The 27944-nt window shown below is 59.8% G+C and overlaps 1 protein-coding gene across 1 annotated transcript; it reads right to left on the bottom strand.

Moving 5' to 3' along the window:
• Positions 1-25925, bottom strand: CARD10 (caspase recruitment domain family member 10). Its single transcript, XM_076007003.1, has 21 exons — positions 25759-25925; positions 25375-25626; positions 24459-24596; positions 21994-22319; positions 17576-17767; positions 16542-16697; positions 15870-15995; positions 13905-14096; positions 12645-12779; positions 12193-12308; positions 11256-11284; positions 10727-10850; positions 5662-5818; positions 5156-5267; positions 4460-4703; positions 4244-4313; positions 4008-4110; positions 2413-2571; positions 2194-2309; positions 1581-1693; positions 1-1001 (listed from the first exon to the last, which is right to left on the bottom strand). Exons 1-21 carry the CDS (start codon positions 25895-25897, stop codon positions 761-763), a joined length of 3240 nt encoding a protein of 1079 aa, XP_075863118.1. The 5' UTR covers positions 25898-25925; the 3' UTR covers positions 1-760.
• Positions 25926-27944: the final 2019 nt, after the last annotated feature.

Raw genomic sequence — 27944 nt, 5'->3', positions numbered from 1 at the left:
TATAACAAAACGGCATTTAATGTTCCATAGTGTGAGTATCTGAGTGCAAAAGGCCCGTTAATAATCCATGAGCCACGCATTCTGGTGACAGCAGCCGGCTCCTCCCCACCCAAGACAGGGCGCCCCTGTGAGCCACGGTCCCGGGTGTGCTTGCTGGGAACACACACGTGTTAGTGCCCATGGTGGGGCGTGACGTTAACACAGGAGAGAACCACTGACACAGATGAGGGGAGAAACGAGGTGACCGTGGACCAGGGATGCCACAGTGTTCACATGTGGGCAACACACGAGAAATGTGAGCTGACAGTGGGAGTCACACAGTGACGGGCTCTGTGCTCCTGGGAGCAGAACGGGCTCAGGGCCTCGGGAGACCCGGTGCGCCCAGGCAGAGGGACAGGCCTGAGCCTGCCCGTGAGAACTTGGCTGTGCAAACGTTTGCACAGGAGTGAGAACACAGATTCCAGGGTGAGTGTTTAAGGACAGGACATGGACACACACACGAGCCCCACGGGTGGGAACGTGGAGACACGGGGACGGGCAGGACAGCCCAGAGCAGCAAGTTCAGGAGGGGGAGCCCTGCCCTGGGCTCCCGCGGGCTCGGCAGGGCCAGTGACAGTCTACGGTGCGAGAACCCAGAGCCAGGGCTCCCACGTCCAGGAGTCCAAGGGCTGGAAGGCTCAGGGTGGGAGGGCCCAGCCCCACAGACACGGGTCCCGCTGGCTTCTGAAGTGCGGGAGGAAGTGCAGGTGTCAGACTGGCGTCAGGCCTCGCTGCTGCCACTGCCCCCGCAGCCTCTGCCCCCGCTGTGCTCCACCCAGGCGAGGCGGGCCTGCTCCTGCAGGATGCGGCAGCGCACCACCTTGGCCAGCTCCTCCGCGTGGCCCCACTCGTGGGCGGGGACCTGCACCCAGGAGCAGGGCAGCCCCCAGAGCGAATGCTCCGAGCCGCGGCACTGCCGCAGCAGCTCTGAGTCCCGCCAGCCCGGCCGGCCCAGCAGACCCCTGCCAGGAGAGGAGAGGGCAGAGGTCAGAGTGGGCAATGAAGACGGACAGAGGGGCCGGGCGCGGTGCCTCACGCCTGTAATCCTAGCACTCTGGGAGGCCGAGGCGGGAGGATCGCTCAAGCTCAGGAGTTTGAGACCACCCTGATCAAGAGTGAGACCCTGTCTCTACTAAAAATAGAAAAATTAGCCAGACATGGTGGCGCATGCCTGTAGTCCCAGCTACCTGGGAGGCTGAGGCAGGAGGATCGCTTGAGCCCAGGAGTTTGAGGTTGCTGTGAGCTAGGCTGACACCACGGCACTCTAGCCGGGGCAACAGAGTGAGACTCTGTCTCAAAAATAATTAAGTAAATAAATAGAAATAAAAATAAATAAATAAATAAAGATGGACAGAGGGAGAGGCACAATGATGGTAGAATCAGAGACAGAAGATGGACAGAGACAAAAAGACAGACGGCAAGCAGAGGGAGACCGCAGGAGAGCCAGAAAGGGGGAGAGGGAAAGGGGGAGGGGGGAGAAGAAGAAGAAGAAGGGGGAGGGGAGAGAGGGGGCTCACAGGTCCCCGTGCCTCCCTCCTCACCTGACTTCCCGGACGTTCTTCTCGGTCACCTCCACGTGGATGACGATGGGGTAGATCTCATTCTGGACCAGCTCCCGCACGCCCCGCGCGCCCAACTCCAACAGGCAGTGCTTCTTCTCGGAGGATGAGGCTACATTGCACTCCCGGCCCAGAGACACCCACTCCCACGCCTATCACAGCCTCCCGCAAGCGCACGCCCCGCTTCCCACCCGGGGGCCCTGGCGGTAAGGAACGAACCCAGAAGGGCAGACAGAGGGCTCACTGGGTGACCTGGAGAAAGGTCCCCCTCCGGGCCTCGGCCCCCCCATCTGGAGGACGGAGCTAACCCCAGCCCACCCACCACCCTACAGCCCCCTGCCAGCTCCCAGGACAGGGGCAAGTCCAAGGACGAGGATGTGTAGATGAGCCATACCGGCTGAACACCTCAAGGGTGACCTGCATACGATCAACTGCCCCAACCCACCCAGGTCACAGGGGAGGAAAGTGAGGACCCCAGGAGGGAAAGAACTTGCCCAGGGTCACTCTGCCAGCAGGCAGCAGAACACGACCCACACTCAGACTGGTTCTCAGGCCTAGATGGCAGCGCCCCTCCCATCCCAGCCCCAGCACCCACCTTCCCAACAGACTCCTGGATGGAACGGATCCTGCTGCCCAGCCCAGGGGTGGCAGGCCGGGCCTTGGGGGCTCCAGGCGCTGAGGATGCGCACAGCTCCTCCCCGGAGAGGCTTTCTGCAGAGGCGGAGGGGGAGGGAGAGGCAGGGATGAAGGCCCAGTGGGCCCAGCTGCCCCGGAGTGTCCCCCAGCCCTTCCCTCCCGGGACACACAGGCTCACCGGCTGGGCACACTTGGAAGTCCAGCCGGGAGCTGGGCAGGTCTAGCAGGTTGCGGATGAGCCGGGGCGCCAGGCACTCGGGCAGCAGCACCACGGGCCGCAGGGCGGACACCAGCAACGGCCGCACCAGGCTGTACGGTTTGAGGCTGCACTCGGGCTCTGCGGCAGGGGAGGGGTGTGGGAGAGATGAGGGTGCAGGCACGGGGTGGCCCGACCCCGACACTCAACATCACCTCCCTGACACCCCTCCCTTTCCCTCCCTGGGTCGGGCTGACACACACACACACACACACACACACACACACACACACACACACACACACACGCCCCTCACTGGGACTGCAGCAGACAGCTCCTCCCGTCCCCTGCCTCACCTCTGCCCCCTGCAGGTCACTCTCCACTCAGCTGGAAAGGCTTTGAAACTAAAGTCAGACCGCGTAACTCCCCTGCTTCAACACACCTGTGACCTCCCAGACCCTCAGGGCAAAGGCCACATCCTCCACGTGGGGGACACAGCCACCGCCTCCACTCCTGCCTATGCTGCCTCAAACACCAGGGCCTCTGCGTGCCCCGGGGCCGCCCAACGCTGGCCCTGTGCCTCTCAGCCCAGTCGAGCCCAGGTCACACCTTCCTGGCCCCAGACGGGCAGCGCCCCGGTGGTATGTGTCCAGGGCGCCCAGTCCTCATCCCTTACGCACCTCACACTGTCTAATTTATCGTTCCAGGTGTGACTGTCTAATCATCTGCCTCCCCTGCTAGGCAGTGAACTCCACAGGGCAGGGACCGTCCTGTCCCCAGTGCCTGACCGAGCTGGTATCAGTCCTCATTCTCGTGGTGTCCCTGGTCCACGGTCACCTCCTTTCTCCCCTCACCTGCGTCAGTGGCTCTCTCCTGTGTAAATGTCACGCCCCACCCCTGCGAGCACGGGCACTAACACGCGTGTGTTCCCGGCAAGCACACCCAGGATCGTGGCTCACAGGGGCTCCATCTCTCAGGTGGGGAAGACCCGGCTGTCGTCGCCAGAATGTGTGGCTTGTGGATTATTAACAGGCGTTTTGTACTCAGAAGCTCACACTATGGAACATTAAACGCCGTTTTGTGACACCGGGTGCCTCCGTGCCTTTGCATGGGCTGTGCCTTCTGCCTGGAACGAGCTCCTCTTCACCCTTGAAGGCCCCAGCCGAAACCCCCTCTCTTCCCTAACCACCCTCTCCCCCTGGCGCCCACATGGGCTCCCCCAGCCCTTCTCCCTGATCTAGCCTAAGGCCTCACGCTCTGCCTCCAGGAACCCCCTCTGGGTCCCCGTGGCACCTGCCACCACACGTGTGAGACGCACAGCTACACGTGCTCTGCCAGACAAGCACAGGCCCGCACTCGTGTGTGGCCCAAACTCACACGGACCCACAGTCACAGCCGCGAGCACACGCACCTGCCCCCAGGGTCTCCCTCAATCATGCCAGCACATCCTCCCACCAGGGGGAGCCCTGCCCCCACTGGAACCATCACGGCAGGCCCTCCAGGCCAAGGGACACCAGAGGCACAGGCGCCCGGGCACCATGGCAGCACAGGACACACCCGCACACCTGCACGCTCACCTGAGCAGGGCTCCAGCAGTGGCTGCTCGGGCGAGTCCCCCGCAGCACCCCCCATGGGCTTGGGCCTCACCAGCCGCAGTTGGTCCAGGGCTCTCTTCTTCAGCTGGGGAGGGGGGCAGGAGAGAAGGACGCCTGAGAGCTCAGCTCCCCCGGGCTGCCAGAGAACAGAGCCTGCTCTCTCCCTTTTTGGCCCCCACCCTTGGTGTCCCTGCCCCTGCCTGCCCAGCCGTGCTTACGTTACTGCGGGGGCCTCGGTGCCGGCTGGAGGGCAGGCATTTTTCCTGACCTTCTAGGAACTCCTGGGCTCTGTGGGAGAGAGTCATGTCAGACATTTGCAGGAAGAAGAGGGCCCCTCCTGTCCTCTCCTCAAACCCCCTACTCTGTCCCAGAGGACGGTAAGGGACTGCAGGAGGAGGGAGCGCCCCATCCCCCGGCTCCTGGCCCCGCATCACCTCTGGTAATTGGGCACAGTGCCCCGGTCCAGGTCCCGCAGCGTGAGGGGGTCCACGCGGGTGCAGAACCATTCCTGCCGCCGCTTGTACGCGGGGTCCACCAGCCGAAGGATCTCCTGGGCTTTCACACAGAGGGCGTGGGGATCTGCCCGCTCAGGCAGGGTGAGGTTGGCTCGGATGTAGAAGGGCTCGGCACACAGCCCCTTCACCCAGGCTTCGAGGGCCTCATGGAAGGACTGGCAGGCTGGGCGTGGACGGGGCAGCGGGCGGCAGAGAGGACAAGAGGAGGAAGGTGTGGTCAGGGATCAGACATGGCTCTCTGGAGGCCCGAGCTGCCTTCCCCACCTTCCCCTTCCTAAAGTGAGAAACTTAGGTCTGGAGGGGAGCAGGGACTTGCCCAAGGCCACCCAGCCCACTGGGGCAGACCCAAGCCTCAGACCCAGGTGTCTGGACTCCTAATGTGAGCTGCTTACAGAGGAAGGGACAGAGAAGGGCACAAGGACAGACAGGAGGGGGCAGCCGCACTGCTGGGAGTCCGGAGACAAGAGACTGGGCCAGGACGGGGCCGAGGCCAGCTCCTCCTCCGGCCCTTGGCTCTCCCACCTGCACCATGAGTTGCACGAGCCTCTCTCAGGCCATCAGCTCCCACCCTCTGGGACCGGTGAGTTCTCAGGCCCTCCCCCCGCCCAGACTTACCCTTCGAGTCCATCAGGAAGGGGAGTGTGGACCCCTGGTTCCAGGACAAGGTTCTCTGCTGGGCCTCGGCCTCCAGGCACGCCCCTTCCAGGCCTGCAGCCTCCGCCCTTGACTGGGAAAAAACGCAGGCAGAGGGAAAGAAGTGAGCTTCCCAGGACAGAGCGACCCTGGGGCTGGAGGAAGAAGACTGGGTGTGGGGGTGACCAAGCCTCGTAATTCAGAAAGCCCCACCTCACCAGGGACTGCCACACCCACCCCAGCCGGACCGCTCCCATCCACAGGACTTCCCACCCCACCTAGCTCATCCTGGTGTCTCCCCAGATTTAAGGGATCTGTCAAGGTGCTGTCAGTCTGTCCCACCTCCCAGCCCCTGCCCAGTCAGACTTCATCTAACACTGGCTGAGCCCCAGAAGCTCCGCCCAGTGATCTTGCTCCACCAACTACAGAGTGTCCAGCCCTGGCTAAAGCCCCAACCCCGCCCCCCAGCTCAGTGGGCGGGGCCTCACCTCTCTCGGTTCCACCCTGGCAGACCCAGGCCCAGACAGCACCCTCCGCACCGCCCCAGACCATCTGTCCCCAAGGAGCGGCAGGCTGTCTGGGCCCTTGTCCTGGGGCTCTGGGCCACCTGGGGGGCTCCGGCCAGACACTCGGATGGCCAGAGACCTGAGAAGGGAGAAGGGAGAAGGGGGATGGGAATTAGAGTCCCATCAATACTTTGATTCAGTTCAACATTCTCGGAGAACCACAGTGATGCCATTCCCCAAGTACGCGGTGACCCTCAGGCCATTGCCTCTGCTGTGCCCTCTGCTCGAATGCCCTTCCCTCCCTTCTCAGCCTGGCAAGTGCTGCTCATCCTGCAAGCTCCAGTCAAAAGCAGCCTCCCCCCAGACCCCTGGGCACACAGCGGGTGGAGCTTGCTGCAGGAGCGCAAGGGCACCTCGCCTCGGTTTTGCAATTTCCCTTTTGTTTCCTGCGTCAGAACAAACACCTTCAGGACCAGACTTCTACAGTGTTCAGCTCTGTATCCTGGCACCAAACCCAGTGTCTGGCACATAACAGATGACTAATAAATCTTGTTATGCTCACAGTCTGGGGAAGGAGGTCGCCACCAGCACACAGCACAGATCGGAGGGTGGCTACAGCCGGCAGTGGGAGCACAGAGGGGAGAGGGTCCCGGGGAAGAAGTGCCTGGCTACACCTTGGTGAAGAACAGAAGGAAACGGTGTCCCAGGCTGAAGGAATGGCGTGAGCAAAGGTGCGGAGGACAGAATACAGGACATGCAAAAGACATTAGTAACTACGACAGTAACAGTAGCAGCAAACACCCGCTGGCTGCTTCCACGTGCCGGACACCATGCCGCGCTCCTTGCCCTAATTACTAATTCACATCCTGGGAAACAGCTCCCAGAAAAGGCAAGCTGGAGCCAGCCTGCGGACAGCATGGGACGAAGGCATCTGGCTTTGCTCCACGGGCAGCGGGAGCCACTGACAGTTAAGACAAAGCGTCACCAAAATCCCCATCGCGCAGGGTTCTGCCTGTCCCTGGATGAGAGCTGGCGAGGCCCTGTGGCCAGGCTCAGAGACAAACTCAAGACCCTTCCAAGCCCCCAGCCATGGGGCGAGGCAAGGCCTGGGTCAGTGGGTGGCCCCAGGCGGAGAGGCAGCTCGGCAAAGCCTACCACCCGCCATGGCTGCAGCAGCCCAGATAAAGCCACACTGCCCCCTGCTGCCAGCCGGGGCGGGCGAGGCTGCAAGGACCTTAACCCAGTCAGCACCCGGGAGCAGGAAGCTTTGGCTCCAGGGAAGCCGAGCCCCTGCCCACTCGGGCAAAACAGAGCCAGGCCTGAGGGGCTGGGGCAGACCCGGGCGCGGGAGGCGTCGCTCAGCACCCCGTCCTGGCGGCATGGCGTGGCATGGGGAAGCCTGGGCACAGGTGGGAAGCCTGAGACCCGGCCTGGCCATGCCGGCCGGTGGCTGTGTGGCTGGAGCGCACAGTCTGGCTCCAAACACCAGGGTGAAGTGTCCCCAGGCTGGGCAAACGGGCACATGTGTGGTCTCAGTGACCACCGCCACAAAACGAGGAGGCCAACGGCGGCACCCCTTCCCACCGTGCATGAGGAAGGTCAAATGAATATAAAAGTAACACGGGGAGAGGTGGAAACCAGAGGGCTCCACCTTCAAACTGCAGGACTGTCCCTTGGTGGGTTGTGACATTCACTCGGTCATGACCAGCACAGTTTTTTGATGAAACAGAACAAAAATATAAGCCTGGCCCCCACCAGGGGAGTCCAACCACTGTCTCGCAACCCTTCGGTTCCAGGCGTGGGCACTGGGTCCCTCTCACCGTGGGCCATGGCCAGGAAGTCTGAGGAAGTGGTAGGAGTGCACCAGCAGGAGCCCTGGGGCCGGGCGGCCGCCTGCTCAGCCTGCAGTGCGCGGCAGCCCCTTCCTCGCTGCACATCTCGATGGGTCAGGACACGAGAAGCTCTCAGAACAGTGCCCAGTAAGCACTAATGCCCGGTGAAACCTAGACGTTCACTGGTGTCAGGTGTGATTCAGGACAAGTCACCTCTCTCTGGCCTCAGTTTCCCCACCTGTTTCAAACCCACAGGCAACTGCTCTCATGGTCTTCCCAAACAAGAGCCCGGAGAGCAGCTGGCACCCAGGCCCTCTCCGCCCCACCCCTGCTCACTTCCCCCTGCAACTGGAGCATCAAGGCCGACCTCAGCCACCCCAGGTTTTCGGGCTCTTCTCGCCAACTCCTGCTGCTCCCTGAAGACCTGGCTCAGGCACCCCCTCCTCCAGGACGCCCTTGCTGACCACCTGAAAGGACCAATGACCTCTCAGAGCCTCCAAGGCCAGGAATACCTCTGACAGCACCAGGGTCCACAGGGGCCGCGTGGGGGCTTGTGGGGAGCAGGGTCCAAATTGGGTCCCTCTTGGCCCCCAACCTCAGACAAGCAGGAGGGGAGAGAAAAAACACGTGGGGGTAGGGGGCTGTCCCAACCCTGCCAGTGGGGTCCCCAGCCACTAGGTGAGGGCTCCCAGCCCCCTCCCCAGTCAAGTCAGGTTGGGTCACAGGTGGACTAGTCATGGGCCAAGTCTGCCAGCTCTGGGCAGTGACAGGCCAAGTGGCCTCAGAGAGTGTCCCCCACCCTAGGGCCCTGTGGGAAGATCTCTAGGCACTCTGTGTACTTGCTTTGGCCCAGGTCAAGGACCTGATGCTGACACGTAAGCATGTCATACCAATTACCTCACTTAATACTCCCCACAATCCTATGGAGGTATCTGTTAGAGAAGAGGGAAACTGAGGCATGGGGAAGTTATAACTTGCCAAGTGCGGCACAGCTGGTGGGTGGTAGAGTCAGACAATGACCTATTCAGAGCCCTCTCTGTTCCAGGACAGAAGGTGCCAGAGACCCTCTGGGACCATGTGAGTGAGTTGGGGGAGAGGCGGGGCGTGGTGGGCAGACGGCACCCTGTCCCTCACCAGGCACCCCACTTCACTCTTGGGCTCTTCCTTGCTGTCCCCCACCCGCCATCCGTCCACCTGTCCCCAGCACGTCTCAGCGCCCCACCGGGAAGGGCAGGCAGAGAGGCTGAGGGGGCACGAGGGACAGGAAACGGGAAAGAGGAAAGAAAGTGACGGCACACAGCGGGCGCCAACTCGGGCCGGAGACCGCCGGGTGCTCCAACAGCGGGAAGGCGCCCCCACGCCCCCACGCCAGCACCACACAGCCTGTGTCGTGGGACGAGTCTCTGACTCCCCCTGAGCCTTGGTGCCCTTGTCTACCTAACAGGGCTGAAAATACCAGCCTGGCAAAGCTGCTCCGGGGGTCAAACAACAACGACGGCAACAGCCATAACAGCCAAGAGCTGGCACGTACTCACCATGTACCAAGAACATTCTTAAGTGCCCCAGAAGGAACACTGGAACCCCCGATTGACCCTAGTGGACAGGCACTATTTGACCCCATTTTACACAAAAGGAAACTGAGGTACTGGGAAATTAAGTGACTTGCCCAAGGCCCCGCAGTAGCAAGTGACAAAGCTGGGACTTGAGCCCAGGCAGCTGGCTCCAAAGCCTGACCTCCCCACCTCACCCTAACACGGCCCCAGGAGACCTGAGACTTGCCCCCGCCTGGGCACCGTGCCGGCCCCCTCCTCCCTCTGCCTGCCCACCTCTCCCTCTCTCTGTCCCCAAGCCCCGCGCCTACCCCATCTGTGCTCTTTCCCCGACTCCCTCCTCCCCTGGAACAGCATGGGCAGAAGAGGTGGCCCCACGTGACCACGGGGCCCAGGCAGGGGCTGGGCCAGAGGCCCCTGCTCCCTCTGCTGCATCCTGGAGCTGCTGGACAGTGGCCAGGACCCCTGCTGGGGGAGGGGAGGAAGGGCTGAGGCCACAGGAAGGGAGGCGCCTCCACCCCTTCCCCCAGAAGCACGTCCTGCACAGGCAGAAACAATGTCACGCTGGGCCCACTGCCGGGCGAGGGTGGGGGCAGGGGCCAGCACAGCGGCCTGGCCAAGCCGCTCCCAAGAGGCAGGAGGCCCCAGTCCTGCTCTGCGGTGTGACCTGTCCCTAGGCACCCAGCACCTGCCCCCGGCTCTGACAGTTGATGCTTCCTATGCCCTTCCCAAAACCCAAGTCTGATCAGGTCACTGTGGACCTGGCCCTGGTACTTCCCAACTGTGTGACCTTGAGCAAGTTGCTTAACCTCTCTGAGCCTCAGTTACCTCCTCTACAAAACAAGGAAAATCATAACAACGCCTACATGCAAGACAGAGAGAATGCCATCAGGCAGCCAGCAGCTGGCCTTGCACTGAACAATAGCTAACCCCCAGGCTTCCCAGAGCGCACAGGCCAAAGTCCACACTCTCCCGCCACCGGACTCACGAAGCCACTGTGGACCGGCCCAGCCTTGACTTTCTCCTTTCCCCCGCCCCCGCCAGGCCTTTCCCCCCTCGCTCCCTCATCCACAGTCACCCTGTTGCCCACCCCGCCCACTTCTCTCTCCATGGCTGAGCTCCAAGGCCACGACCTCAGTGTGGCCCCTCCATTGCCCACCCCCAGATCCACTGGCAGGTGTGAATGCGCACTCGTGTGTTTTGTGACTCCTGCTGCGGGCTGTGGCCAGCTCAGCCACAGGGGCTCCCAAGGTGGCCCCAGCCCCACCACCCCCCATAGCATGAAGCTTTGCTGGACAGTTGGGTCCTGCCAGGCGCTCAGAGCCGGGGCACTGGCACGCAGGGTGCTGGGTCAAGGGCAGCCTGTACGTGCCCAGCAGAGCTGGGTGCTTTGTGTGCATGAACATAAACCTCAAAACACCCACATGCAGAAAACATCACCATCCCCCTCTAGCTGCTGAGGAAACTGAGGCCCAGAGAGAGGAAATGACCAGCCCAAGCCACAGGAAAAATAAATGGCAGTGACAGGATTTGAATCCAGCAGCTGCATAAAGCAAAGGCTTCTGTACTCCCTCCCGCCTCACCCCTGCTGACCTCCTCAAGCAATCACGACCCAGCCCCGCAGCCCCACCTGCCCACCCGCCCCAGATTGTGGCAGGGCTGTACCTGTTGAAGAAGTCCAGGCCACACCCCCGGGCCAGGAGGCCTTCCGGCTTTCCCAAAGGCCACACGCTGTCAGAGGACGAGGCCGAGGAGAGGCCAGGGGACCAGGGCTTCAGTGTCACACTCCCTGGGGAGAAAGAGCCAGGTTCAGGGTCCAGGACTGGGAAACAGGGATGGCCAGAGCCCACAGGAGGGACTGAGCAGCCACCAGGCCCAGGGATGGCCCAGGGCCCGAGAGGCCAGGGCAGGTTTGAGGCCCAGGATCACGTCGGACCCACTAGGCTCAGAGCTGGGCCAGGTTCCACAAGACGGGACCGGAAGCGAGGAGGCCGGGACAGCACAGCCAGGAACAGGGTGCTGGGCCGGGACTCGGCTCCAGGTGAGAGGCCTGAACCAAATCCCCAGGGGCCTCCCAAGCAGGGCCTGCCTGCCCGGCCAGGCCCACAGGAAAGGGGACACGACCAAGGACAGGGCAGGCAGCACTGCCACTCCCACAGAGGGGCCCCGCCGCGGGGCTCCCGGGGGCGCTTACCTGTGATGTCCGACATGCTGCTGAAGGACCTGGGCGGGGACAGGGCAGGGACAGGGCAGGTGGTGAGGCACAGTGGGCACTCCTCCGGCCCCAGGCCACCAAAACGTCCCACAGCCCCCAAGCACATGCAGACTAGAATGAAGGCAGGGTCCCAGGCACATGACACCCGGCTCCCCTAAACTCAGGTCTCTGCTGTACCTAAAATACCCTGGCCTGCCTTTCACAGTCAGCTCCTTCATTGCCGCCTCCTCCTAGAAGCCTGCCCTGATCTCTCACCCCTCATCGCCTCATCTCACCCTCACTTGCTACCTTTGTTGCTCGTGGCTCCCGGGCAAGCCGCCCGAATTACACCTGACGCCCTCACCGGACGCCCCATCAGGGCAGACTCACTAAGGTCAAGCCCACGCTGGTCACAGCCCCCAGGGCCCAGGCCCTCATCGGGAAAGGAACAAACCAAGGGCTACCTACAGGGGGAGCAGAGACGGGGCTGCACCCCAGGAGGCGGCGTCTCTCCCGCCCTCGGTCTTGCCACCGGCAGGGACAGCTGGTTTTCCAGCCCCTTTGCTGCTGATGCCCGAACCAGGGCCCTGGCTTTCTTGCCCGAGGCCCCTGACCCCTCGGACATTCTCCAGCCCTCTACTCCTGACCATCCGGCTGCCCCTGGGCTTAAGAGCTTCACGGCTTGACCTGCAGTGACTCTCCTGCCAGGGTGCTCGGCTGGGCTGAGTGCACTCTGCCCTCTGGCCGCGTCTTAACCCCTGCCCTCCGTCACTCCTGCGACCCACTGGTGGGGCCTGGGTTTCCAGAGCTCCAGCCCTTTGAGGGCAGTAAAGGGAAGTGACTAGGCCTGACTCTGACACCGGGGGTCCAGGAGGTGGCTGTCCAGGGAGCCGCAGCCTCCCGTCCTGGCCTCGCCTGCTGGCTACAGCCGTCTCACCTCTTGGGGGGAGCGGGGTCCTCCTCACGCTGCCGGCGGAGGATGGAGCCGGCGCTGGGGGGAAAGGGCAGGATGGAGAGCCGGTTGATCTCCTTCTCGCTGTCTGTGGCCTCCTCCTGCAACGCCACGACAGGGCCTGGTCACCCCTCTGCCCAGCAGCAGCCCGGTCCTCCACATGCCTGGTGTGTGCCCGTTCCACAGATGAGAAGTGGGGCCCAGAGCAGAGGAGGGGGCTCTGCGAGATTCCAGTGTGTGTGTGGCTCCCCAGGGCCCCTGGCACCTAGGCCCAGCACCACACTGGCTCTGGGTGAGCTAAAACAAGGTACTGGGCCTCCCTGGGCCTCAGTGTCTTCACCTGTAAAATGGAACCTTCGGCAAACAGGAAAGCATTCACTGGTAATGATACGAATGTTGTCAGCATCCCCCAATATTGAGGTGGGGCAGTGTCTCACCGAGGTGTGGGTCTCAGATCCGCCCAGGACAGGCGCCTCCCCAGCTGCTTCCGGGCCTCCCAGCGGGGAGGGAAACTCGCTCAGGCTCCAGGTGCTGCTGAGGTTGGAGCACAGGGAGTGGGAGGAGGCGCAGGCCTGGAAGAGGAAGAGGGAGAGGGAGGTGAGCAGTGCTAGGCCCAGGCCAGCCACAGTCCTTTACTGGGCACCTGCCGCATGCCAGGCGCAGGGACAGAGCCGCAGCACAAGAGGCCAGACCCCTGCCCTCATGGAGCTCACAGCCTAGAGGGGAGACAAATAAACCAGCAGACAGAAGAACAAAATGACGCCATGCTGAGACAACAGCAGAAGGGAGCCCAGAGCACAGAAAGCCCTCGAAGGCCCTACCCAGCCTCGGGACATCAGAGTGCTTTCCAGAAAAAGTGTGGTTTGAACTGAGAACTGAGTTGGGGAGGATGGTCCAGGCAGATAGGCTGGCATGTGCAAAGGCCCTGAGGCAGGGCACATTCTAAGAAGTAAACGGCTGAAACCCACAGAACCAGCTAGAGAAAGAGGAGGGCCCAATCTGCAGGCCTCTTGGCCATGAGAGGTGGCTCTGTCTTCAAGTAAGAGCAAAACAGCCATGGAAGGTTTTAATAAGGGAGAAGTCACAGATTCATGTCCTTCTATTCCGCCAGGCCCCACTGCATCAAACGCCAGGCTTGCTGAGTTGTCTTCAAGCAACCCGAGATGGGAAAAGGCAGCACTCCTGGCAGTGGCCTGAAGACTAGTGTCTGATTCACACAGGGCCTGGAGGCCCAGCTCCAGTGCTGGCTGGCTGTGTGGCCTTGGCCAAGCTCCTGGCCCTCTCTGGGCCCTGTGCAATGAGGGGACTAGACCAGCTGGTCTCTGAAAGGTTTTTAGGCCCATGTTAGACTAGCTGGCCTCCGAGGCCCAGGTTTTGAATTCCAACATACTCACAGGCCCTAGGGCAGCCAGGCTTCCCCAGATATATGCCAAGACAGGCTTCAAACTGTTCTTAGTGTCCCTCGAGCAGCCCCAGAAACACGGACTAACATGCCCTCGGCCTCTCTGCAACCCACACCCACGCCAGCCTGGGTCCAAGCGTTCCCAACCACAGCCGACGGCTCTTTCCAGGTCCCCCATGTCCCCTCCCCCTGGCTGAGGTCTCCCACCAGGTCCTGCATGTTCCCAACCCCAGCCAAAAGCTCCCGCCAGGCCCCACCCTTCCCACCAGGCCCCTGCAATCCTGACGCAGCTCACCTTGAGGCAGGCGCCGCCCTGCGCCCGCTGCAGCTGCGCCTCCAGCAGGGCCTTGGCGCCCTCCAGGCTGGTGAGCGTGGTCAGCAGCTCGTCCCGCTCGGCCTCCAGGCCCCGCACCTGCTTGCGGTACTGGTCCTTCTCAATGAGGCTCTGGGAATACTGCAGCTGGATCCGGTCCCGGCTCTGGATGGCCTGGGGGAGGGGGCAGTCAGCAGCTGAAGGAGCCACCGTGGCCCAGCTGTCCTGGCCTCTGACTTGCAGAATGGTTCGGGAAGGAGAACCGCAGCGATCATTTATTGAGCACGTCTTGTGTGCCAGGCCCTGTGCTATATATAATATCAGCTCATTTAATCGTCACACGAACTGGCTGAGTTAGATGCTATCATTATTCTCATTTTGCAGGTGGGGACACTAGGCTAGCAGGGAGGGAGCTGAGTCCAGTTGCAGAGACCAGGCTCTTCCCACTTCACCAAGAACAACTTAAAGCTCTTCCGTGAGACCCACTGTGCCAAGTGCTCTATTCACAGACCCCGTCAGAGGAGGAGCCAGGAGGCAAACTCAGTCCGTCACATCCGCAGCGCTTTTCCCCACAATGAAGACTACAGTCCCTGAGAGCTGGGCCCATGGCCCAGACCTGTCACCCACTTCCTCGGAGGGAGTTGAAGCCAGGGACGTGGGGGCAGCCTGGTAATCACAGATTCCTAACTGGGCGCAGTGGCTCACGCCTGTTATCCTGGCACTCTGGGAAGCCAAGGCTGGAGGATCACTTGAGGTCAGGAGTTCAAGACCAGCCTGACCAACAGCAAGACCCTGTCTCTACTAAAAGAAGAAAAATTAGCCGGGCATGGTGGCACATGCCTGTAGTCCCAGCTACTCAGGAGGCTGAGGCAGGAGGATTGCTTGAGCCCAGGAGTCCAAGGTTGCTGTGAGCTAGGCTGACATCATTGCACTCTACCCGGGGTGACAGAGCGAGACTCTGTCTCAAAAAAAAAAAAAAAAAATGCAGATTCTTGTCCTCACCCTCGCCTGCATCAGAATGTTGGGAGGATGAAGCCCCCAATCTGCACTCTCAAGCTCACCGGGGATTGGTGAGGGCAATCTGAGCTCAATCCTAATGTGTAAGGCTTCAATTTCCCTACTGGGATCCAAACTCGGTCAAGGACAAGAACCTCCTGCCCTCCCCTGCCGCGTGGGGAGCCTCACACAGGGAGGGCTGGGGGCCTGTGGAACTGGCCCGAGGCCCGAGGCCCAATGCACAGCCTCAGCAGGACACATGGTGCCCAGGAACTGGAACCTAAAGCTTTTGAGACTTTCTCCATCATCAAATACTGGCAAGCTCCTCCTCTGTATCAGCCTTGGCCTCGAGATGAAGGAACAGGCCGGGCGAGGTGGCTCACACCTGTAATCCTAGCACTCTGGGAGGCCAACACGGCCGGATTGCTTGAGATCAGGAGTTTGAAACCAACCTGAGCAAGAGTGAGATCCCATCTCTACTATAAATAGAAACAAATTAATTGGCCAACTAATATATATAGAAAAAATTAGCCAGGCATGGTGGTGCATGCCTGTAGTCCTAGCTACTGGGGAGGCTGAAGCAGCAGGAATGCTTGAGCCCAGGAGTTTGAGGTTGCTGTGAGCTAGGCTGATGCCATGGCACTCTAGCCTGGGCAACAGAGTGAGACTCTGTCTCAAAAAAAAAAAAAAAAGATGAAGGAACAGGGGTTCAAAAAGACGCCAGGAATGACTTGTGTTAAGTGTCGTGGGAGCTCAGGGGAGACAGGTGCGTCCAGGGGTAAGGCTGGTATCTTGAACGCTTGAGGTCCTCTGTCTGTTTCCCCCTGGCCTAAACTGATCGGTGCACTGTAAAGTCTCTTTCTATAATTCTCGTCCCCTCCACTCCTCCTCTTCTTCCCCTGCGTAAGAACCAGCACCCAGACCGGGGCCTCGTGCACAGCAGGGGCTCACCTGGTCCCGCTCCTTCTCGATCTCCTCCAGCTGGGCCAGGACGGTGGCCATGCGGTGCTTGTACAGGTCACAGTCCTTCTGCAGTGTCCGGTGCTTCAGCCGCAGGTCTTCCATCTCCTGCAGGTACTGAGGGCAGGACGCGACGGGGTCGGACCAAAAGGCTGGGGACTGGGGGAGCTCCCAGCAGCTCCAGTGAGAGAGGCCTGAGCCCCAATAACAAGTGCCCCCTCCTCAGTGGGGTGGTCTGGGCCACCGACTTCACCTCGCTGGGTCTCAGCTGCCTAGTCTGTAAAATGGGGATGACGATGCCACCCACCCGGCCACCCTTGGCCTCCGCACTGAAACGGCAACCTGCCCCTCCCTCGGCTCTGGGTCCTCCACGGCACGTGGCCTGTGCTACGAGCAGTAACTGACTGAGGACCAGGTGTCTGGCATACTGTTTGTCCCCGCTGCTGGAGTGACCTCCGCGGGAGCAGCTATTTTTTGTTCACTGCTGTATCTCAAGTGCCTGGAAGGTGCTTCCGTCGATATTCGCGAAGGAGCGAATGCGTGGTCCTCGGCACAGGGCTGCACACGGCAGGCGCCCAGGGACGGCTGGCTGGAGCAAACTGGCCACGCCCGACACCCTCCCGCCCAGGTGTGGGCGCTGGCAGGGGAGGCGGGTGGGCCCACCTTGTCCCGAAGCTCCTCGGCCCACTGCAGCTCCCCCTGCACCGTGTGCAGCTTCTGGCACAGCTCCTGCCTGCTGTCCTGCGCCTCCCGCCAGTCGTGCTCCAGGATGTCCAGCAGGATGCGCTCCGAGCCCGGGGCCCCCGGCCGGCTCGCCTCCTGGGGGGCAGAGTTGGGGCCGCCTCAGCACCCGGCCCAGGGCCCACCCTGGGGGTGGGAGGAAGGGGACACGCAGCCCTCAGTCCTCGGAACCCCCCCCCACTAGCCCCGCCATCTGGGCCAGGATCTGGGAGACCGGGTGTGGCCCCACCTGCCTTGCCCACCCTCCAGGGAGCAGCTGGAGCACCAGTGAGATAAGCGGGAGGACAGGCCAGCGAGCTCTGGCAAGCCAGCCCCAGCAAGCCAGCCAGGACCTCGTTCCCAAACAAGCGCCACGCCCGCCCGCGTGCTCTTGCTCTGGCCGCCACCCACCGCCCACGGCAGCAGCTTGGAGATGGGAGGCTATTTCCGAGCCTATTCCCACTCGCTGACAAGGGGTCTTCACCGAGCTGGGCCTGGCCCAGGCAGGTGGACCCAGGGCCCATGATCCAGCCCCCAGACCCACGCCCCAGCCAAGCACCCCAACCCCATGAAAGGCGCTGGCTCCCATCCCCCACTTCCTGCGTGGAACAATGGCCAGGAGGCTGCCACTGAGCTGCCTGGGAATCCAAGCACGCAAGGGGCTCAACCTTTTCAAGGCCACAGACTCTTCCAAAAATCTGAGGAAAGCTGGAGGCCCTTTCCCCAGAAAAATGCTCCCACACAAAATCGGGCACAAAGTTTTAGGGGGTTCAGGGACCTCCTGGAGGCTGCTCAGAGGCCAGACCACAGGCCCAGGAACAGCCAAGTGCTCAGGGCTTCAGACAGGCTGGCCGGGGTTCCAGCCAGATCCCGGCCCCCTGGCTCTGCAATCCTCAGCTTTCCGGCTCCGGGAAGACAAGCAAGCAGCAGGAGGGTCTGCGTCCCTTCGAGCCCCGCGCCCACCAGCGCAGCCGTACCTGCTGCAGGCCCTCCTGCAGCTCCTGCAGCGACGCCATCAGCCGCTGGTTCTCGGCGCGCAGCTCAGAGACGAGGTCCACGCTGTCCGGCTCCTTCTCCTTCTCCTCGGCCGTGGGGAGTGGCCCCCTGGCCCTCCGCAGCAGCGCGCACTCCTCCTCCAGCCGGCTCACCTTGAGCTTCAGCTGATCCACCTGGGCCCAGGACATGGGTCAGCCCAGGGAGGGACATGCCAGGGGCCACCATAAGGTCACAGGGCAGGGGGGGCTGTTCCCTCACCCCTGGGGGCCTCCCAGATCCCCAGAAGGGCCCGAGCAGGAGTCCTGTCTGTAAGGAAGGGACGGGCTGGGCAGAGATGGGACAAATAGGGATGGAGAGGGAGGGGGCAGCAAGGCCAAGGCCGCACTCCCAGGGGAATAGGCCTCAAGGACCAGGGATGGATGAGCTGCAGCGCCACACGCTGTCCCACGATCCCGACACTGAGCACAGTTCACAAGGCCCAGTGTCCTCCTGGTGGAGGGGGAGGCGGGGGTGGGGAGGAAGAAGAGGAGCAGGAGGGAGAAGGGCTGCATTAGGAGCTAGAGCACCCAGCTGGGTGCGGCCCTGGGCAGTCACAGCCCTTCTCTGTGCCTCAGTTGCCTCATCTGAACCCGGGGTGGGGGAGGGTGGGTTTGAGAGCTGAGCGTCTTATCCAGCCCAGGAGCTAGGATGTCCCCCTCCAACCCAACGTCCCAGCTCAGCACACACTCATGGGACAGCTTTGGGTCTGGCACCCCCTTAAAGAAATCCCTAACAGAGCCTCTGCTCCAAAAGATTAGACTATTGGTTCATCCCCAACGTGAGCTCCAGGTTGGGGGTTCAGGTTCCAGTTTGACTGCTTTTAGGCTCTGTCGTCCTGAGCAAGTGGCTGACTGCCTCTGAGCCTCAGGTTCCTCATCCAAAGAATGGGCCCAGTCACTCCCCCCTCCACTTGTAAGACTCAAACAAGACAGCAAGTAAACAGAGGCTTTGAAACTGTAAAGGTCAGGATTCGGAGCTGCCACAGGTATGACCATGGCGGTTTCCCAGCTTCCAATAAAATCCCAGGGCCAGCTGCGGTGGCTCACGCCTGTAATCCTAGCACTCTGGGAGGCCGAGGCAGGAGGATTGCTTGACCTTAGGAGTTCAAGACCAGCCTGAGCAAGAGCAAGACCCCGTCTCTACTATAAATAGAAAGAAATTAACCAAACAGCTAAAAAAATAGAAAAAAAAAATTAGCCAGGCAAGGTGGTACATGCTTGTGGTCACGGCTACTCGGGAGGCTGAGGCAGGAGGATTGCTTGAGCCCAGGAGTTTGAGGTTGCTGTGAGCTAGGCTGATGCCACGGCACTCTAGCCTGGGCAACAGAGTGAGACTCTGTCTCAAAAAAAATAATAACAATAAAATAAAATAAATAAATAAATAAAATCCCAGAACCCTAACAGGTCACCAGCTCGGTGTGTGTGGCCAGAGGCTGGCCCGTGTGCTGGGTGGCCAGCTGTGCAGCGGCTGCTGGGCTGAGAGCCACATGCACGTCCTGCTTGCTGGGTTGTGACTCCATTCGGCCACGGTTATTTTCCAAATGCATGTGGGGTCTGAGATGGCCAGACGGTGACAAGAGTAGCAGCAGGTGGCAGGCCATAAAATGAAGTCATTGTTGGGAAAGGTCGCAACAACCTCTCATGCTATGTTTGGGCATGCAACGTCTGGTGCCCTGGGAGTGCTCCGGCCTCCCTTGGAAAATGACGTGCCAGTCCCCTAGCTCCCAGAGCCGAGAATGGCCACACACACACACACACACACACACACACACGGGGCTGGAGGCTGGGTCGGGCCGTTCCACAAATGAACAGTCCACTCCTCCTCCGCAGAAGACTCAAAGAAATTCATGACTCCCGCATTCCTTTCCACTCACAAAACATGCTTTGTGAACCGCCAGGGAAAGACAGCTCGTTACGAGGGCAAATGTGGCCACACCCTCTCCAGCAAACCGCAGCCGCACACCATGGCCTCCTGCCTGACCCGCGGCCAGCTGGCTTCCCCGATGAGCTCAGAGGACAGGGCACCTGGGAGTCTCTGCCGAGCACCAGGAAAGACGGATGCGTGTAATCCTGGTGTACAAACTCACTTAGCACAAAATTATAGTGTTCGCTCCTTAAGTTTATGTTGCTCAGAAATAACAGCTCATTAAATCTGCACCTTATAAAACACGGTATTAAATCGCAGCCACCACACACCTGTCCGCGGGAGGAGGGGACGCAAGCTGCCAAGCCAGGCACAACTGGCTGTTCTGTTAAAATCCGAAAAGCCTTTGTTAATTTTGTGGCAGAAAAGCTCCAAAAAGTTAAGGTACATTTATGGTAGCTAAGTTTAAAGAAAATCTTATCTCTTAATTTAATTTCACCCTTTAGCCTCTAGCCCCCTAAACTGGGAAAAAGCACCCACTATCTGCCTAATGGCAGATTCCTTCTACCTCTGGGTCAATCTACAGACACACAAGCACCTCCAACCACTTCTTCTCTGTCCCAGCTGCCCCAGATGGCCGTGCACACACAGGACATCCCCCAGTCACAAGCACAGCCCTGCCACCTTGGGGAACCCCACTCACAGTCACACCCAAGTCAAAGGTCAAATGAGCCGTGCCAGCTGCAGCCTCTCCCAACGCCCCCCGCCCCAGCCCTCCTGCCATCCCCTCTGGGCAGAGATTCTTTCTTCTGAGAAAACCTCACAGCAAGCCCCACGTCTGTTTCAGAGAAAGAGGAACCTCTCTGGGTAAAAAGAGGGGGCCCCACCCTCCCTCCTGCCACCCCAGCACCCCTCAGCAGTGCTGAGAGCAAAGTCTGAAATCCTTCAATCCTGGGATGCTGGGGAAATGCTCTAACCAACCTCTCTCTGCCTCAGTTTCTCCTCTGGAACTGGAGAAGAAACCAGTGCCCACAGGAGTGCTGGAAAATTAAGAGTGTGCACAGCAAGCACTTGAGACTATGCCTGGTGTCCAAGGGTGCTTTATATAATAATTGTTATAACATCCTCATCTGTGACCTCTTGCTTTGAGCACGAGGAAACTGAGCCACAGAGAGGGAAGTCTTGCCCATGCCACATGGTTCGGCAGCGGCAGGGCAAGCCTGGGACCTATGCCCCTGGGTCTGCCCGCCACCCCTCAGAAAGCTTCTACCTGATGCCAGACACCAAGCAGGCTGGCAGAGGACGGTCTCACGGCCACCTCACCACCCTGGACCAGCCACCTGCAGCCTAGTCCCTTCAACTGGTGGCCTGAACACCCCTGATCAGGGGTCACCTCCCCAAGACATGGACCCACCTGGCGTGCACAAACCCAGGCACCAGCCCACCAGTAACCCACACCTACGGCCCTACGTGCCAACGATGATGCGAGGACAGCTGCCACCACCTGTGAGACTGCAGCTGCAACCGGAGACGCACGGGATAGGGCGAATTCAAACCCCACAATCAGAATCCCACCGTGGGACCTCGCACGGTGCCCCTGGAGAGAGCCTCCCGTGTGCCGCCGGCACCTGTTAAGCCCTTGAAATGGATCCGCTCATTAAACCCTCGGGACGACTCCCTACAGCTGTCAGGGGCCGGTACCATCCCCACACCAAGCCCTAATCAGAAACCAAGAACGTGAGGCTCAGTTTCTTGGCCGGTACGAGGCACGGCCTCGTCTGAGGCTGGAGGGCATCAGGGGAGACTTCATGGACAGGAGCGGGTGGAGCAGCGGCACGGGAAGGAGGCCAGCCCTGGACAGGCCAGCCCAGCTCAAATCCTGCCCGAGCTGCCTCCTTGCTGTGTGACCTTGAGCAAGTCCCTTCACCGACCTAAGCCCGTCTGTATCTGCAAACAAGCACCCGGCACACCGCGCCTTAGTGAGGGTTAGACGACGCGATCATGTAACCTGCGGGCCACACCACCAACGCTTGAGAACGGCATCGACAATGAGGGCCACTGATGACACAAGTTTGGAGCACTGACGCCTGCCGTGTCTGAAACTCTGTTAATTCACTGAATCCTCGAGGTTTCTCAGCCTCGGCACTCTCGACATTTTGGGCTACATACTTTTGCTGCGAGGCTGTCCTGTTCACCACTGCATGTTTAGTAGCCTCCCTGGCCTCCCCCCACTAGATGCCGATAACACCCTCCCTAATTATGACCAAAAAAATGTCCCCAGACACGGCCAAATGTTTCTAGGGGGGCAAAATTGAGAATCACAGTCAGACCCAATGAAGTGGGTGCACAGGCCGTGCAAGGACTAGCTCAGGGTCAAACAGCCAGCAGGTGACTGCTCCGGGACATGAGCTGGCTACCACACTACCATCATTTTTGTTTTTTACAAAAGTCGCCCCTTCCCCACACTACCCCGCCCTCCTCGAGGCCCCGCGCCTACCGCCAGCTGCAGGTCGCGGCTGCGCAGCACCGCCGAGTTCTTTTCCTCGCTGAGCTGCGCCAGGCGCATGGCGATCATGTAGTTCTCGTCCTTGAGCCGCAGCAGCTCCAGGCTGCCGGCCTCCCAGTCCTCCCGCAGCCGCTGGCAGCGCTCCTGCGCCTGCTGCTGGTCGCGCAGCCGCCGCTCCAGCCCGGCCCGCTCCTCCTCCAGCGCCCGGCCCCGCGCCTGCAGCTGCTGCTCCCGCTGCAGCTGGCCCTTGCGCGCTTCCCGCAGCCGCCGCACCTCCGTCATCAGGAACTGGGTCAGACCCTCGGGCCCCTCCTCATCTGCCGGGACGGAGGAGACAGCGGTCGGCTCCGGCAGACAAAATCCAGGGGGTTAGCAGACTGTACAGAAAAACTCCAACCATAAAAACATAGACGAAAATTATGAAATATAGTTTCATAATTTTGGGGTGGAGAAGGCCTTCGTAAAGGTACAAAATCCAAGAGTTATAAGAGAAATGATGGATAAATCCATATAAAAATGTTTAAACCTCTGATAATTGAAAAATGCAACAAAGTTAAACAACAAGCAAGAGTGGAAGAAAATACAAGAAACATAACAAGGAGCCATAATATATAAAGAGCTCCTACGAATCAATAAAAACGGTAAACAATTAAATAAAAATACAGGCAAAAACTAACAATAGGTCTGAAAATAAAAATGGCTAATAAACACAGGAAAATATGCTCCAACCCACCAATGTTAGTAGCCACTAACATTGGTTGACTTCATTCTTTGTACTAGACACACATATTAACTTAATCTTCATGACAACACTAAAAGATAGATACTATTACTGTACTCATTTTAAAGACAGAAAAACTGGCTGGGTGCAGTGGCTCATGCCTATAATCCTAGCACTCTAGGAGGCCGAGGCGTGAGGATCACTCAAGGTCAGGAGTTCAAAACCAGCCTGAGCAAGAGCGAGACCCCGTCTCTACTAAAATAGAAAGAAATTAATTGGCCAACTAAAAATATATGGAAAAAATTAGCCAGGCATGGTGGCGCATGCCTGTAGTCCCAGCTACTAGGGAGGCTGAGGCAGGAGGATGGCTTGAGCCCAGGAGTTTGAAGTTGCTGTGAGCTAGGCTGACGCCATGGCACTCTAGCCAGGACAACAGAGTGAGACTCTGACTCAAAAAATAAATAAATAAATAAATAAATAAATAAAATAAAATAAAGACAGAAAAACTGAGGCACAAAAAGGCCAAGTCATCTTCCCAAGGTTTATTAACTATTAAGTTATGAATTATATCATTTGATAAAATATAAATTTAAAACAGTAACATTATTTTTACATATCAAAATGGCAAAAATGGGCCGGGCACAGTGGCTCATGCCTGTAATCCTAGCACTCTAAGAGGTTGAGGCGGGAGGATTACTAGAGGTCAGGAGTTTGAAACCAGCCCGAGCAGGAGCCAGACCCCGTCTCTTTATAAATAGAAAGAAATTCATTGGCCAACTAATATATATAGAAAAAATTAGCCAGGCATGGTGGTGCATGTCTGTAGTCCCAGCTACTCGGGAGGCTGAGGCAGGAGGATCGCTTGAGTCCAGGAGTTTGAGGCTGCTGTGAGCTAGGCTGACACCACGGCACTCACTCTAGCCTGGGCAACAAAGCGAGACTCTGTCTCAAAAAAAAAAAAAAAAAAAGGAATGGCAAAAATGTCCAACAATGATCCGCAGGGTTCATGAGGGTACAGTAAAATGGACACTCATACACTATTGGCAGGTGTGTTGATTTAACAGTTAAAATACACAGGCTTTGAGAAATTCTTCTCAGAACCTCTCCCAAGACACACATTTCCGCAAAGATGCACTTACAAGGATGTTTCCAGCATCACCATAATGTTGCAAAACTGGAAACAACCTAGGTATCCATCAACAGGGATGAATTAAATGAATTATGTCACAACTTCACTAATAAAAATTATGTAGTCACTTAACACAAGTGTAACAGAGGCGGAAGAATCCATAAAATCAGTCATTCTGAGAAAAAGCAAAATACACATGTAGGCGAACCCTGTATGTATATAAATCAAAGAAAAAGGAGGCTCGCCAAACTGCTACCGCACAGCAGAGCTGAAGGAAAAAGCGTCTTCTCTTTTTGGTCTAAAGTCATCTGGAGCCTTTGAATTTTTTGTATAAATACTGTAAGTATTTATATGTCGGGCATATCATGTCTAAAAACAGTATTAGAGAGAAAGAGCCCCCTTGAGCCCACGGCCTCTGACGGCAGACTGGCTAGAACCCAGCCCCACCCTCTGCCTACCGTGGGCCCCTGGGCAAACCCCTCACTCTCTTTGCCTCAGTCTCCCTAACACCTCAACAGGGACAATGCGAGTGCCTCCCTGCTGGGGATGGGGTAAGGAACCTCGGCACCGGCGGTCCCGGGACAGCACCCCTGTGGACCCACTCACCGAGGATCATAGAGCAGCGCTGGGAGGGCTCCCGGCCCGTGAGCAGCGTGAAGTGTTCAGGGTAGTAGAACTCCAGGGCTTCCAGGAAGGCCTCGTAGCCCCTCTTGCCACGGCAGCGCAAGATGTCCATCAGGCGCCCTGGGGAGGGGGGTCGCCCAGGGGTCAGGGGAGGGCCTCCCCCAGCGCCTGGTTGCTTTTCCCCCTCGGTGCCCCAGGCCCACGTTCCCCAGATTTTTGAGCTGGTGACACACACAGGGGCCTGTCCCAACACATCACGGAGGAGAGCCCGTCTGCCGCAGCTAGGAGAGCCAGACCCCCCCTTACCGTCCCGGGTTTGCCCAGCACCCACCCAGATGCAGGGCCTGCGGATGCAGCCTGTCTCTCCAATGGCCCAGGGAAGACCCCCTCCACCCCCAAAAGCAACATAAAACACTTCTCCCACCGGCCAGTGCCTGAAATCCCACCGTTAGACCCTCATTCCTGCGCCAGCTCTCGTTCAAAGACACACCCCGTGGGAGAGGGGACCCTCCTAAAGCTGACCTGGGACTTGAACACTTGAGGAAGAATGACCGTCCAAGGAGTGTGAGGCACAGAGGAGGCAGCGGAGAGAACCGAGATCAAAGAGCACAGGAAAGGTGCCAAGTCCACGGCTGTGACCCGGAGGTCCCAGGCCTAGCCCGGCAACCACATCCGACCCCCTGCGCTAACGTGGGCCCAGGAAGTGGGAGGGAACCCCGACAGACACCCTGACGCCGGTGTGGCATCGCGGCCGCCTGAGTGCACTGGGGGTTCGGGAGGCGCCGGCGGGATGGCGGGCACAGCCAACAGCCCACTCTACCGGTGCACACCGAGCCGGGGCAGCAGAGCCCTGGCCCGGGACGAGTCCCGTCAGGGCCGGCGCGGCCCCGCGGCTCACCGGTGCGGTTGACTCGGCACGGGAAGCGGTAGGTGCTCAGCACCTCCTCCTCGTCCTGCTCGTCGATGACCCGGCACTGGCGCAGATACGGCGTGAGCTTGGCCGGGTTCAGGGCGCGCGCCAGCCGATGCCGGACGCCCTCGATCCGCTCCCATAGCGCGTCCTCCTCCGCCTCGGACCCAGAGCCGGCCCCGGCCTCCTCCTCGGCCTCCCCCGCCTCAGCCCGGCCGGGCATCGCCGCGTCCTCGGGGTCTGCGGGCGACAGGCGCGCGGGGTCAGCAGGACGCCCTGGGCGGGGTGCGCCGGTCGATCCCACCCGGGCGTCGCCCGCGAGACCCGCCGCCGGTCGCCCCCTCCCCGGTGCCCCGCGCTCCCCGGACTCACCCCGCACGCCGCAGCCGCCGCGGGCTCCCGGGTCCGCGCTCGGGCGGCGGCTCCGCCGGCGCAGGGGGGCGGTGTCCGCGGCGCCCCCGGCTCCGCCCCCGGCCCCGCAGCCGCCCGGGCTGCCCGGGCCTCCCCACATCGCCGCCCCGACCCGGGCCGAGTGTCCGGCGGCCAGCCGCCCCGCACGTCCTTCCCTCCGGCCGTCCGGCCGCGCGCCACCCCCCGCTTCCTGTTTCCCGCCCGCTCTCCCGGCCCGGGCTCCGCGGGGTCCCGGCGGCCCGCCCACACCTGCCGGGACTCGGGGCGGGGCGGGGGCGGGCCACGCACGCTCGCACCCTCCCGCCCGCCGCCACACGCCCGCCCGGGGCCACGCGCGTCGGCGGCCCACGCCCACGGCGCGCCCACCGGGCGGGGTCGCTGCTCACGCAGGGCGCAGCCCGCAGGCACGCAACCTGGGCAAGTGCTTGCCCTTCTGGGGGCGGGTGTCCCCAAATAGACTGCCAGCTCTGGACCTTCCCACAAGCTCATCGGGACAGCCCCTGGGTGGCCAGCAAGGGGCAGAGGTCATGGGCACCCTCTCCGGGACAGGAGTCTGGGCCTACAGGGCACCACTAACTCCCTTCCTACATAAAGTCTCCAGGCACCTGGGGACCAGGGACCCCGCCTTTCTCAAAGGGTGTTTCTCCAGATGCTGGTCCCAGAGATACCAGGCGGGAATCTGTGGTTAAAGTCATGTAAGTTTGAGAAAGGCGCATCCATACTCCCCCTCCCCCTTGGAGACTGGTAGTCACTTATGCTGCGGTCTGAGTCTACACCGCTTCTGCTGGTGCGGGTGACACCGTCTCTCTGTGCATTAGAAATGGCCACCTGCAGTGATATCTGCACAGCGTGAGGAGCAGAGGAGGCACAGCCGGTACAAGACAGGTGTAAGCCCCGCAAACCCCTTGCACACCTTCTTTATTAGATGCCATGGGCATAGATATTACTTTCCAAAGAAATAAAAGTTTCCGAGCAATAAAGACTCCGAAAAGCCTGCAGTGAAGAACGGGTTTAACTTTATATATCCTGGTGTCCTTTTCCGAACTTAATTAACCATAGATTTTTTTGTCGGTTTTTGTTCACTTTTTTTGCTTTCAGAGTCATCTGTTTATACACAGCAAGGACTAAATTCTAGTGCAAATTACTCAACTAACAGAGAAGGAAGCAGAGGCCCAGAGAGGGCAAGGAACTTGCCCAGATTCGCAAGGTGAGGCAGAGTGGAACTAGGTGGGACCCCAGCCCCTGCCCCTGTCCTCCCCCAGGCTCTGGGGCCAGACACACAGCAGGCCTCCCTCCCAGCACACCCTTCCCTCTCTGGTCCCGCTGCCCTCCCACGCACAGCGGCTCCTCCCACCCGCAGCCCTGCTCATTGTGAATATTTTTAACTTGGTCAGGAAAGTGGGATGGAAGCCTTGGAAAATGAGTCTGTGGTTAATTATTTCCTCATCAAGAAGCCCAAGCAGGGCCCAGAGATAGTGCACAGAACAAGCGGTCTGCAGGTGAGTGGCCAGGAGCGAGGGCACACTGGGTCTGAGCAGGACAGGGAGCCGAGTGACCCGGGTGCCCGGCACTCCCACGGAAGCTGCAGAGCTCCTGTGGGCACCACGCTCACACATCCACACGTGCCCGCTGAGAGCACCGAGCCAGGCAGAGGCAGACAGGGCTGTGACCACCTCCCACAAACAGCACAGCCGCCTCATCCTCCTCCTGTCCCTGGGCATCCACAGCGCCAGGAGCGGAAGCATGTGATTAAGCGCCACCTCCATTATTGTCCTCTTGTGGGTTCTGCCACATTTGTCTTCTCTCTGCAGCCATGCCAGGAAGGCAGGCAGGGGCTGCAGCAGGGAGACAGAGCATCTAGAGCAGGGGTCCTCAAACTTTTTAAACAGGAGGCCAGTTCACTGTCCCTCAGACCCTTGGAGGACCGTACTATAGTTTAAAAGAAACTATGAACAAATTCCTATGCACACTGCGCATATCTTATTTTGAAATAAAAAAACAAATGGGCAAAAGCACCCGCATATGGCCTGCGGGCCGTAGTTTGAGGACACCTGATCTAGAGTCTAGATTCTAGACCTTGCAGCAGGGGCCCTGCGTCCTATCCCAGACTCACCACCACAAGCATTGTTCTTCTGAGTATCCATTTC

This window comes from Microcebus murinus, chromosome 10 (assembly GCF_040939455.1).
Source record: "Microcebus murinus isolate Inina chromosome 10, M.murinus_Inina_mat1.0, whole genome shotgun sequence".
Taxonomy (NCBI): domain Eukaryota; kingdom Metazoa; phylum Chordata; class Mammalia; order Primates; family Cheirogaleidae; genus Microcebus; species Microcebus murinus.
This window is presented reverse-complemented; position numbering and strand designations above follow the sequence as displayed.

Bases quoted from the DNA above. Each gene is read 5' to 3' on its own strand.
- CARD10 (XM_076007003.1), bottom strand. From the start codon at position 25,897: ATGTGGGGAGGCCCGGGCAGCCCGGGCGGCTGCGGGGCCGGGGGCGGA. The intron at 16,698-17,575 runs GTACGGCTGCGC...TCTGCCCCCCAG, and splicing joins TGCAGGAGGGCCTGCAGCAG to GAGGCGAGCCGGCCGGGGGC. The intron at 11,285-12,192 runs GTGAGACGGCTG...GTCCCCGCCCAG, and splicing joins GACCCCGCTCCCCCCAAGAG to GTCCTTCAGCAGCATGTCGG.